General features: G+C 40.3%; 1 protein-coding gene across 4 annotated transcripts in view; it reads left to right on the forward strand.

Annotated features, from left to right (window-relative positions):
• The window catches only part of MKRN1 (makorin ring finger protein 1), a 32,428-nt gene extending 19,159 nt beyond the window's left edge, over positions 1-13,269 (forward strand). For 2 of the 4 annotated variants that reach the window (XM_042468503.1, XM_042468501.1), the window contains 6 exons: positions 3,166-3,392; positions 6,074-6,300; positions 8,235-8,449; positions 9,161-9,271; positions 9,751-9,889; positions 11,454-13,269. In XM_042468503.1, the coding sequence (XP_042324437.1) occupies positions 3,166-3,392; positions 6,074-6,300; positions 8,235-8,449; positions 9,161-9,271; positions 9,751-9,889; positions 11,454-11,666 (1,132 nt within the window). In that variant the 3' untranslated portion in view covers positions 11,667-13,269. The remainder of the gene's footprint in view (positions 1-3,165; positions 3,393-6,073; positions 6,301-8,234; positions 8,450-9,160; positions 9,272-9,750; positions 9,890-11,453) is intronic. The other 2 variants (XM_042468504.1, XM_042468502.1) reach the window with 2 other exon arrangements.
• Positions 13,270-13,752: the final 483 nt, after the last annotated feature.

The following is a 13,752-nucleotide window of genomic DNA, read 5'->3' on the forward strand; positions in this document are numbered from 1 at the left end:
TCACCCCCTACAGCTGTAAATTTAGAGAGCTCCTCAGGGCCAGCCCAAAACATTTTACTGACTGAAGTGAAAACAAAATGATGCCCCCTCCTATTCCATGTTCAAATGGCAGTTGAATCTTGCTTCAGTATGGGCAGTTGGAGAATATCCTCCATCTAGAGTACTCAACAGGCTAGGAATTACAGAGCAAGCCATATGGCACATGACTTTCTTCAACATCTTTCTGCCAACTTCAAATATCTGCTGCCTGAAGCAGTCTCACTCTGCTTAATTGTAGGATGAGCCTTGCCTCTCCCTGCAGATATTTGTGCATATGTCAGGGAAGGAACTACTCCATCTAGCCTGTTCATATGTTGGACTTAATGGCTACTGTTTTCATAATCAAATCTTTCAACTGCAGTTCTCTGTACTACAGTAGTGTCACTTCCTACTAAAAACTACTACAGTGCTTTAAAAGGGGTGCTAGTCTCTTTGCATGGTGCCTACTATCTTATTTCAAATGGCTTTTTAAAAAAAGCACATAAAGCATTTTACATTTGAAGATTGTTGTCTAAAGTTAATATTGATCACACATGTACTTATTCAAAGTTATTTGTTTTTACAATGTTCCAAAAGCAATAATTATTCAATAAATTAAATAAGAAGATGGGCCAGATTGAAACTCTAGTCAAAGAAAGCCGTTTCTGAACAATCTGATTTATGAATGTCACTTTCCCTGGTCCTTGGTAATCAAGTCTTTAAATAAAAACTTCTGTCTTTTTTCCTCACTTAAATGCCAGTTTTCCTAGCTGCGATAGCAGTGTTCCATTTTAGCACAATTTTGCTTGCCAATGACAGTTGACCCTCTGTTTTCACAGGGGACCCGTTCCAGAGCACACACACCCCCCCCCCGCAAAAATGGAGTTTTCCATATATTAAAGCCCTGAATATAGGTGCGTCCCTGTGGGAGTGCATGTGCACCTTGGGCACATGCCCCATTATTTCCTCCTCTATTCATCCCTCGTGCCTAAGCAAGGGACACGGTTTCCAAAACTGCAAGAACGGAGGGACGACTGTATATCAATAGTATTAAGATATCCTTAGTTAGACCATCAATGAAGTTGATCTTGAAATCTCCCAGTTGCTGAACTCCATACAAAAAGGAGGTTATAATACACATGTTCTATAATATGAATGCCTTTACTGCAGATGGGACTTGTGCTTATTGGTAACCTTTTTGGCATGCATGAAATTTCCTCTTCTGGGTTTTACGTCTCAAAGCTACTGTCTACAATCTGGTGTCATCCAGATGGGTTGGACTACAACTCTCATAGAGTTGGAAGAGACCACATACCTCCGAAAGAGTAGTAGTAGTAGTAATAATAATAATAATAATAATAATAATAATAATAATAATAATAATAATAATAGGATTTATTTATATGCTTCCCAATCACTGGGAATTCGGGCAGCTTACAATTAGCCCAACACATCTGATGTCCACTACTGTGATAGTAGTCATCCTGAACTATTAAAAGTAAATTTTAGCAGGATTTTGAATTGCTTAATAAGATGACTTGGAAGTAAAAAATCGTTCTTGTATATTCCATACATGGCCTTTAGAAATGAGTTGTCTCTAGTACCAAGTTAGAACCATTACTTTTTCTTCAATAAGACATTATTAATTATTTTTAAGCTAAACTAGCTTCTGCAAAATCACCATGGCCATGCATGAAGCAGTCAACTGCTCTTGAAGCTCATATAGGAATGTATGTTCAATATGATTATTGACAACCAGGAGCACTGGCTTGTTTGAAGATGGGATTGAATTTTTATTCTCAAAAAAGTGCAAACAATGCCTTGTAAAAATTTAAATGTTTTAATGCAAGGGATATGGGATTGAATAAAGCCCTAATATTATAATAAACCAGAGTAACATATGCAAACTATAACTGATGTCAGACCACTGTATTGGTTTGAATGCCAGGCTAGATCAAGGGAGACCTTGGTTAGAATGCTTACTTAGTTGTGAAATTCACTTAGTGACTTTGAGCTTACTGTTTTTCAGCCTAGCCTCATAGCCTAATGCAGGGGTAGGCAACCTGCGGCCCGCAGGCCGGATGCGGCCCGTCGAGGCCTTGGGACTGGCCCCAGCCCGGTCCTGCCGCCGATTGCCACCAGGGCCTTTGGCCTCTCACACGCAGGGGCAATTGTCTATAGAAGCCTCAGAAACATGCATTAAAAAAAAAAATCAGCAAATTTTCTCACGTGCCCTCCACTTTTTTTTAAAAAAGTGTACACCATTTGAAAATTTTGTCCTACATTTGTCCCGGTTTATTTATTTATTAAAATTTTTTAAAAATATATTTAATTATTTATTTTTTGGCTTCGGACCCCCCAGTTGTCTGAGGGACAGCAACGCAGCCCCCGGCTCAAAAAGGTTGCCTACCCCTGGCCTAATGAAAAAAGGGAATATATACAACTTTATGGGTTGTTTAGAAGAAAGGCAAGCTGTGAGAATAGTAAAGAAATACACACGTAGTACATGTTTTGTGAACATAGTGTCTGTAGGAGGAACCACCTTACTGTCTGACAACTTTCTACTATGCTGTTTCAACTGAATATCATTTGAAAGTGTATGCTCTTGCACTTGAACCAGTATGAAACATCTTATGCACTGTGTGTGTGCATTTTTTAAGTCCCATTTGAACGTCTTAGATTTGGTAAATATTATTTTACTGAAAAAGCTGAAAGTCAGTGTGGTGTAGTAGACAAGAGTATTGCTCGTATATCAGGGAGATTGGCCCTAAGACTGACAGACTGGCTGTGGACATGTCTAACCTACTTCTCAGGAGGCTTGTGAGAATGAAATGTGATAATCCCGTATATATCACCCTATGCTCTGTGGCAGAATGATGGGATAAATTCACAAATGTTCAAACACATGAGAGGTATTGCTTGTCACACATTGTGTGTGCTTAAAATGAAGTTGGGGGGAGTCACAGACAGTATACCTGGTGCCTGGTTTGTACTAGAGGAACACCAACAGAACCTTCCCTTCTAATGTGCCATATAGTGCATATATTGAAAGCAGTTTCTTATAAATGATATTTTGTGTAATGTTCTACATATTTTGCTGTTTTTGCTGGGGAGGGGAAAATCCAGTTCTCATTTTGTCCTTATCAGATATGAACATACCAAGCCATTGAAAAGGGAAGAAGTGACTACTGTGAGTCCAGCTGCAAAAACCTATCCTTCAGTTTCCACAGATGTGACGCCATCACCTGGAACACTTGAAGTGAACACTGGTGAGACTGAGGTTGAAGACAGAAACTTGGCAGCTGCAGGAGCTGTAGCTGAAGATTGGGTCAATGCAGTGGAGTTTGTTCCTGGGCAGCCATACTGTGGTCGTGGTAAGTTTATTTATGGTAGTAATAATAAACTGCAGTTGTCAATATTGGCACTTCATGGGATTTTAAACTCTTAAAATATCGTAACAGTTCAATGGAAGGTTACATTGCTTTGAAGAGAGAGAGAACACAGAGGAAGCTGCTTTCTATGAAATCACACCATTGGTCCATTTAGCTCTATACTGCCTGTGCTAATTGGCAGCAGCTCTTCAGAGTTTCAAGCAGGAGTGTTTCTCATCCCTACATAGAGATGCTGAAGATGTGTTTGTGTGTGCACTACATGTGAACAATAAAATAAAAGATAAAAATTGCATACATACAATGCATCCTTGTTTAATTCAGAAGTCTCAGCATAGGGGTTTGAATGTTTGAATGCAACTCTCAAGACTAGGATTTGATTCCCAGTTAATCCATGAAATCCACTGGAGGACTTTGGGCAAGTCACATTCAACCTCAGAGGATGGCAATGGTAAACCTCCTCTGAACAAATATTCCAAGAAAACCCCTTGACCTAAGGGTCGCCTTAGACTTGCCATAAGTCTGAAGCAACTTGAAGGCACACAACACACACACACACTACTTGTAGTAGCAAAGCCTTATCACAAGCAGATATGCAAACATAAGCCTATAAAGAGGAAGAAAAGAGAGCCAGAGATGTCGGTTAGGGCTAAGGGCTAAGTTACAGGCCTGTCCATTGGGGCAACTGTGGGGGACTGATTTAGCCCTAGGAGACCATGAAGGGCTGCACTATCCACCCACCCCATGCCTGCTCCTGCAAAAAAAAAGTTTCAATTGTTCCAAAATTTCCCCAAACACTCTCTAGGAGGCATGGGAGCATTTTCACCTTGATTTTGGACCTTCCTGGGCTGTTTTAGGCCCTGAGCAATTTTGGTAACAAATGTAGCAGAAATATCTACCTTTTCACTTCCTGCTTCAAAAAAAAAAGTCCCTCCTGGGCCTAAATTGATGGGAGAGAAGTGCACCCCACAGCCTCTACAGGGCATTTATGGTCAAAAATTTTTTAGGGGAAGACTTCTGTTTGACCTCTGGCTAGGGCGGGCAGGGGGCTTCCAAATGTGGAAATGCCTTCTATACCCCCTAGGAGGCATTTAGGAGCAAAAAAAATAAAAAAAAAAAAATAAAAATAAAAATAAAAAAAAGACACAAAAACAGTTTCTGGGGACACTATCATCACCATTCTGTGCCCCTTTCCCAGTTTGGGAGTCAAGGAATCTTACAGTAGTTAAAACAAATATAGTTAAAAATAACAGCATACAAACATTAAAAAGCAATCATATCAGAATAAAATTTGAAACCAGTTGGAGCAAATTAAAACAACTTGACCTATCCCTGTTCTACATGCTTAGCTCAAAGTCATATTAAGATAGTGGATATTTGGTTTCAAAGGCTGTCCATTCGTGCTTCCACCTTGTCCCTGACATGCTGTTCACAAATATATAACTTTGAAATTAAGTTAAAATAGTCACTGGGGCACGTTTGCTAGTAACATGGTTAGGGACAGTACGTATCCATGTGTGCATGTAAATCTCTAATTTAGGGGTGGAAAATCTTTGGCCCTGAAGTTACTTTAGATACCAACTTCCAAACGTCTTGCAAGCAATAAGGTATCCTGAGAGCAGTAGTCCAAACCACCTTTAGGCCCAAAGGTTCCTCACTCCTACTGTAATTGAAATTAATCTTTATATTGCTAATTTCTGGTATCTGATTATGTACATAAACATAAGTGGCAGAATGATGGGATAAAAGTGAACTACACTACATACCAGTAGAACATAGGAAGCTGTCTTATACTGAGTAAATCCATTTCTGACTGACAGTACCTCTCCAGGTTTTGAGGCAAGATTCTTTTCAAGCTCTTCCTAGAAATCCCTGATATTCTTTGATAGTCTCCCATCTAAATATGTACCAGGTGCTAATCCTGCTTAGCTTTCAAAATCAGATGGGATCAGATGTGTTCAGGGTAGTATGATACAGTTATTTCTGTACTTGTAGATGTTTGTGAAAGAACTGTCATGCAGTCAAATTCATGTTGCTCATTTCTCTCATGTTAATAGATCTGCAAATGTGGGCCAAAACCCAGTTGTTAGTGGAGACATTGAATCATGGAATTTACTTAAGTTTTGATTTACAAAGTTGTCCTTGATTCATTGAGTCTAGCGTAGTTGGGTTTATGCTACATTTGTTTCATGGAAGCAGATTGTTCCTTATTCCTTGAGAGATCTGATTATGTCATGATCAAGGGCAACAGGTCAGCACTTGACATTAAAATAAAGTGGCTGAAATACCTAGAAAAAGCCTTTTATAAAAAATATTTCAAGTTCCACAAACATAACAGCAGCAATTACTTTAGAAATTAGCACAAGACTGGAGCAGTTTTTTACTGGAGACGGAAGGATCATGACTAGAGTAATCCCTCTTTGATTATTTTTCTTTAATGAAGTGACTCAGATCATAATTCTTTAAAACAATTATTCCCAAACTCTAGTCTTCCAGTTGTTTTGGACTTCTGCTCCCAAAAGCCTCAGCTATCTTGGCCAGTGGTCTAGGATTTTGGGAGCTAAAATCCGAAACATCTGGGAATCGCTGCATTTAAAAGAATGCCATTCAAATCCTCAGCTTGAAGAAGAACAAGTTCTGAATCATTCTGATTCCTCCCCCCACAGCTGCTCCTTCCTGCACTGAAGCACCCTTGCAGGGAATGGTCATTGAAGAGGAATATGAGAAACAACAAGCAAACCTGGAGATGAAGAAACAACTATGTCCCTATGCTGCAGTAGGAGAATGCCGTTATGGAGAAAACTGTGTATATATCCATGGAGATGTGTGTGACATGTGTGGCTTACAGGTCCTCCATCCAGCTGATGCTGCACAGCGATCTCTGCACATAAAGGTGAGACACAGGACAATATCACACTACCCTGTTATAGAACCATAGATTAAACAGTTTACCATTCAAAAAAGTTCAGGGCTTTTTTTTTCCATTTTCAAGCTTACAAACCTTACAAGTCTTTGAAATAGGTCTTGTTATGGTCACAGGCAAATGGCTGATGGGCCTGGCATGCTCGTCAACAACCCATATTCAGAGCAGTCAGGTGATAATTGAGCCTCTTCATAGGAAGTGGGTAGAGAGAACAGTCTTCATTTATCTTTGTGAAACAATGTACAGTCCTCCCTCCGTTCTCACAGTCTTTGGACTCGCATCCCTTGCTTATATTTTTGCCTGTGCTTATATTCAAGTCAATGGGGCTAGAATATATGCAAAACTCCATTTTCACAAGGGGATCCAAAACAGATCCCCCGTGAAAAAGGAAGGGCGACTGTATAGACTTATGAAAATGCAGAATGAAGTCTAATATTAAAGATATTCTTCCTTGTATTTTGAGGATTGCAAGTTCCTTGAGAGCCTCCTCAGGGCAAGAAGGTTTTCTGTAAAATTTGCCAACAAAAGAGCACATTAGGGGATGGGAGTGAAAGGAGATGTAAGGTGTCATGAACTGCTTTAAGGTAGAGTTGAACAACAGTTAAATACAATGGCAGAAGTGCTTTTAAGCCACATGTTTTGCTTATTAAGGCATATATGTATGGCATATATGGAGTCCACACTTTGTTTCATAGATGAAGCACATCTTGAAGGCTTCTGGGAACACAATTTTCCTTTTTTAAGATAGTCCCACTATACCTTGATTTGAGCGAAAAAATGCAGTTAGGGGTAGGGTTAGACTGTAATTTAGCTGGTCACAAGGGTAGGCCACCTGGTACCTTCCTGATCATTGTCCATGCTAGGTGGGGCGTAAGGGAATTTTAGTCCAGAACATTGTGAGGATAGCAGGTTGCCTGTCTCAGGCCTGTTGGAATGTAAAATGCTTCCATATTCTGTGAGCTGTGAGAATGCATGCAGTTGTACTCCGTTTTAAAACAGTACTACTCAAAGTGATGGTACACAGGTCAGTTAGCAAACCATCAGCTGCTGGTCATTATGATAATATGGCATAATAGCATATGGGGGACTTGTCAGTCTACCACATAGATAAAGGAGCACTGCTTTAATATATAGCAAATTCACAGTTGCTGCTTAAGTGTATTGTAAAAGGTAGTACACCTTGCTATACATTTAGAAACCTTTTGCAATTTTGTGAAGACCATGTATTTTCTGTACATATACGTTTCCATGAGAGACTTCATCAGAAACAGAAAAGAGAGACGAGGAATTAACTTGACACACAAAATACGCAAAGGTATCTTGCAGTACCTTTGAGACTGAGGGAAAGAAGTTGGTCTATGACTTCTTTCTCTCAATTAGTCTCAGAGGTGCTACTAGATCTCTTTGCATACTGATCCAAACTAACACAGCTATGTCTTTGAATTCTACAACACAACACATGGAAAATTGAATAAGGCAGATGAAGAATGACTGAAATGTGAGAAGTCAACAGTGGTAGTACTCTGTTCCTGTATTGTACAGAATTCCTGTAAGTACAGAATTATTTGAGGGACAGGATTCATGTACTAATCGTCTTTTCAGTATCTCCTTAATCTTTTGCCATCACATCACTGCAAGTAAGTTATGCTCTCATGCAAATTAACTCTTCTGTTATAACTGTCTTGAATCAATCTTCCAAGTAGAAAGAATCTGCCTTGAGTTGATCTTCCAAGTAGAGAGGCACAAGGGATGAACTCAGTTCTTGATGACAGGAAATCGCACTAGAAAAATTGTGGACCCTCACAGATAGAGAATTTTATAGCGATTTGGGGACTACCTTCCACATTTCAGGTTTGTCATTTTGAAATTGGTTGTCTGTCATTTTATTTCTTTTTTCATTGCAGTCTTGCATTGAGGCTCATGAGAAGGACATGGAGCTCTCATTTGCCGTCCAGCGTAGCAAAGATATGGTGTGCGGGATCTGCATGGAGGTGGTGTATGAGAAAGCCAACCCCAGCGAACGTCGTTTTGGGATCCTCTCCAACTGCAATCACACTTACTGTCTCAAGTGCATCCGCAAGTGGAGGAGCGCTAAGCAATTTGAAAGCAAGATCATAAAGTGAGGCACTTCCCCATGTCCGTTGTGCTTTGTTTCTTGGGGAGAAATTAGTATGTTATGTGAACTTGCAACATCGCCCCTCTTTCATCCCAAGACTGTGTTTAATAAGTAATGTTACCATTCAGAATTGAGGGGGAGTTTTTTGGATATACCTTTTGGCCTTGGTACTCTTGATTGGTCAGCAAGATCCATTTAGTTTGAATGTTAAGGGTTTTTTTTTCTTTTGTTTTTGTTAAATGGTAGTGACATGCTGTCCTATTGGTTACAAAACAAACTTACTTGGGTTCATACGTTGAAAGAGACAGATGAGTTTCAAATGTGTTTTTCCTAAGCTTTTGCCTTTCTAGTTCATTACTGAGTCAGTGACCCATTAAGTCGGCTTGGAAAAAAGAAACTTAGACCAATATGGACATCAAAGAAAGCAAAGTTACAAAAAGAAATAAATTTATTTATATCTAAAGAAAAATGAGTCTGTGTGTGCAATGTTTTTCCCCCCCATGCTCATAAGTAATTGAGAAATGGCAGAATTGAGAATCTCAGAAAATGGTGGGGTTGGGGGCCGGGAGAGTTAGGCTGCGAGAGAAACATGGTGCAAAGATCTGAGGTACAATAGACTGCTTTTAAAGGAGAGCATATACCATGGTATGTCTGTAGCTGGAGATAGTGCCCCTGATATGTGGAATTTTGCAGTGCAGTCTGTTCGTTCCCCAGGTCCTGCCCAGAATGTCGGATCACATCTAACTTTGTCATTCCAAGTGAGTACTGGGTGGAGGAGAAGGAAGAGAAGCAGAAACTCATTCAGAAATACAAGGAGGCAATGAGGTATGAGTCCTGCAGCCTCGGACCAAGCTTGACTGCAGACATTAAGGGCGTATACGGAGAAGAGCAAGGTGTTACCTAAAGCCCTCTCATACCTCCTTCCTATCCTCTCCCTTCCATAAGATGCATCTTTATCAACAGATGCATGTAGGCCACACAAGTTACTTTGTCACTCCTTTGTGCCAGACACCTCACATGCTATTCCCTTATTTACCCAATCAAAACCTCTCCTTAAATATGGTACATGCTAGTACAGAATTTCTCCTTTGCATGCACCTGCCCATGCGCACACATTTCGAGTCTTCATATCCACATTATCCTTTGTGTACGTATGTTTGACGGATTTTAAAATGGCTTCCATGGTGATACCCTCCCCCCCTTTAAAAAAACCCTCAAAGTATCACCTCGATTACAAAGCAAATGCAGTACTGAATTCTGATTGGCTATGCTGTGAGTAAGGGTTGCGATATTTTCCTTTCCAGCAACAAGCCATGCAGGTATTTTGATGAAGGCCGTGGGAGCTGCCCATTTGGAGGGAACTGTTTTTACAAACACGCATATCCCGATGGCCGCCGAGAGGAGCCCCAGAGGCAGAAAGTGGGAACTTCAAATAGATACAGAGTAAGTCCCACAGCTTTTGTTGGTTCATTTAATTTAGGGGGAGGGAGTAGGATGTACGTAAAGAATTTTGGTGGTGATGGAATACAATTAGGGCTGTACCTCATTTTGTTTAAGCAAAGGAGTAAACTTCAGGTGCAGTGGCCTCAGTCCTGTTGTTAGTATGAACTAAAGTAGATCCATTGAATTGAATCAGCAAATAATTCAGTGGGCCTACTTCAGTTGGGACTAATAAATAGGACTCAGATTTGTAAATTCACATAGCCTCCTCCCTGTTTACCTTTTTTTCTATGATATTAGATGCTCCTCTTTCTAATCATCATAATGAAGGTTGCTTTTGAAAATGGGCTGCTTCTTGATGTGATCCCAGCCAGGGATCTTTTACAGAACATGATGGCACTATGTTGTCGTGTAGCCAATCAGACCACTATTTGACACCCCAAAACCCAGTCATAGGGAGACAAATGTTTACCTTTAATACTGAATAAGTTAACAATTCCTGTGAAATCTCATGAAATCCACAAAATGTCATGGGGAAATAGGTTGGTTAATTTTGTGCAGAAACATGTGTTTTGTGAAACATGTCACCACTCCCTGCTCCAATATCAGATCAACCGTAAGCAAAATAGTCATTCAGATTTCCTTTGCCCAGTGGGCAACTTTTGCTTATAACATGATGGAAAGAAAATAATATGTATAATCTCTCATTTTGGAAACAAATGGAATACCATGATCCTTGCTCCTTCATACTGTAACTGTATGTAACTGTAAATAAACAACACAACCTCTCTTACTGAACTGTCAAAGCAGACTTAGTGCCTGAGTCAGAAAGAGTAGAGTCCTGTGGCATTTTAAAAACTTAACAAATTGATTATTATTACAGGAGATTTTGTGCCTTGTGTAGTCATAAATGTATTATTTCCTGAATTGCCACAAAATCCTTTGTTGTCTTTGCTGCATCTGACTAGCACTGATTTGGAAATTCCTCAGTGAAAAATATATAATGGAGATCTGAAGAACTTGTTGTCTGCCAAACAGATTGAAATGTGCCAGTTATGCACAGCTACCTGCCAAGGACTCCCATCAGCACAGTTACCACCATTCTTCTGCTTCTTTGGAATGGAAAAATAGGTGGTGTTTTAGCATTTGGTAGACCACTAATCAGTGGTTAGACAGCGTGTTCTCCAAATGGGTCACAGATTTCTGTGGTATTTCTGTGGCTGCTTTTAGGCTCTTGCTGCATATGTGTGTGACTGAATCAATGGTTTAGCAGAAACTGTACCCAAGAGGAAACAGTGGTGCAAAAGTGTGTGATCCCTGAATCTTTTCTGCCTTTCATACAACTGTCACGTGTAGAATCAGCCTTAGTAACTGTAGAGCTTCTTTGTGTACTGCTGGTATCTGTGGTGCTAAATTGTCAGGCCTGACACTCCCCAAAACCCTATGTGTTCTCCCTTTTGGGTGGATGAATTTAGACTATGAGAACAAGAAATAGGCAGTGGAGTCTTTAGAGGAGAGTGTCAGTCTGCCACTGACCTGAGGCCACTAACCTGTGCTCCACTTGCAGGCCCAGCGGAGAAACCGGTTCTGGGAGTTCATTGAAGAGAGGGAGGGCAACGATCCTTTTGAGAATGATGATGATGAGGTGGTGACCTTTGAGCTGGGCGAGATGCTCCTCATGTTGTTGGCGGCAGGAGGCGATGATGACCTGACAGACTCCGAGGATGAATGGGACTTGTTTCATGATGAGCTGGAAGACTATTATGACTTGGATCTATAGCACCTCTTTGTGGAGTTTGGACTGTCTGCTCGATTTTCAGACAGTAGCTCTTTTCCTGTGGTGTTGTGGCAGTGCCTGTGTTTTGTTTTGTTTTTTCTCTTAGGCAGGCCTATCCATTCCAGGTGCTGCTGTTGTAATAACTTTTTACCCAGGGTCTGTCTCCTCTCCCAGGCCCTCAACCTCCAAACCCCTCCTACCCCCACCAGCCCCAGGAGTGTGTTTTTTCTTCTCTGTTAAACAAATGACATGAAATAAACCTTTAAAATGTTAGTTTTTGTACAAATGAATTTAACTGTCAGACAGTTAGATTAGACTTGTTGCTTCATATCTGTGTTCCTGATGGGATTTACCCAGTTCCAGGGTTCAAGTGTTTACAGGACTTCCACATTCATCTTGAAGAGCCCAGATACAAACAGGAGAGCATTGGTCGTACAGTGCTGGGGGAGGGGGGCAGAGGGATGGGCAGAAATGAGCCGATGGCCTCTTTCCACTACGGACTTTGGAAACAATTTTTTTCTACTTCAAATACAAGGCCAGAGGTGTATTTTCTTGACTGGCTTCAGCTCCATTCCAAACCTCCTTACCACCACCTTCATGTTCATGTGTTCATTTGTGGTTTTGGCCTCTTGTTTACTTGCACATTACTATTTACTACTGTGTAACCAGAACCAGGCGCGAATGTTCCGGGTTTTTACTGTTTGGCATGAAAGGCAAACGTGTTTGTGTGTGAAAGGAGAACTTTCTATGTATGTATATACAAATAAAATGCAGAGTTGTATCCCAAGGGCTGTGCAACTTGGTATATATGTGTATTAAAACTTTTCACTCCCTTATTCTTCTCTCACCCTGCCCACCTTCTACACACAGTCTTTTCTTTGGTGCATGATATCTGACACCCATCTGGATTTTGAAGCAAATGTGGTTCTCAGCTAATTCTTTGAAACTAGCTAATAGAACCTGAACTTGAATAGAGCACTTCTTTCATGGCACCAGTTCTCTCTTCCCCCTTTTCCCAATCACTTTTCTCCTTCTCTTGTGTGTATTTGAGTTGCACAGGTGTAAGCATACAATTAGCCAAAGCGGGTTCAGACTACAAGATTACCCAGTTAGAACACCACTATACTGAGATCTGTGTTCATTTTTGCCTTTGCAAAGTTGAAGATCATCTGTGTTAAACAAGTAGAGTTTTATCAGAGATCCCTTCTGTTTCTGAATTAAGAGGCCCTTTGTTGTCTTGCAGAATACCTCATTTCAGACAATTGTACTCTTATTGGCTGTACAATGTGCATGTTACTACTTTATCCCTAGAACAAACAGCCAAATAATTAACCAAGGTCTAGTTCTGCTAGGAAGATATTAAGGTGCTGCCAAAGCTTCCCTCTCTCTTTCTCCCCTTTCCTTCCCCCTTAATGGAATTTTAACTTTCCATTACATTTAATGCTGCTGGATTGTCTTTGAACTGTTCTGCTTCTGTCCTTTAGATTGTGTCTTTCACTTTTAAATGGAATCAGAAATTGTTGCTGAAGTCTGTTACTCTGCAGCTGCCTTTTGTAAGAAGCACTTTTCCCAAATAAAAAAAGGAAAAAGCACCGTTGTTTTCAAATTTGGGGCTTGCAATCTTTTAGGGATGTGGTCTTTGTTTGTTATATTTTCTAACATCAGTATGTAGGTTGTGTTCACACATCACACTAAGCCACAGGCAAACAAACCATAGTTTGCTCTCCCCCCCCCCCCCCCCGCCTCTTGTTTTTACTATTTTCTTGCCCCCTTTATTAGCTGCTGTTTCAAGTTATGCAGCAGGGGACATAAAGCAGAGACAAGTTTGGAACCTGCAAGTTTAATATTAAAAAAGTAATTCATCATTGATATCCCTCCGAAATAGTCACCATTATATTAGAAGTAATTTCTATTTTGCTATAGCAGCTAAAATAACTATGCAACAGTACAAAACAACTCTTGAACCATGTGAGATTCCACTGCCACCATTTAGTGAGAACGGATCACTGTAACTATAAAAAAAGTAATTAAAAGTTAGTTCTCCAAAAGAAGTGGAATTATCTATCATGAAATATTCCCGATATCCATT

Source organism: Sceloporus undulatus, chromosome 5, assembly GCF_019175285.1.
Source record: "Sceloporus undulatus isolate JIND9_A2432 ecotype Alabama chromosome 5, SceUnd_v1.1, whole genome shotgun sequence".
In the NCBI taxonomy this organism is placed as follows: Eukaryota; Metazoa; Chordata; class Lepidosauria; order Squamata; family Phrynosomatidae; genus Sceloporus; species Sceloporus undulatus.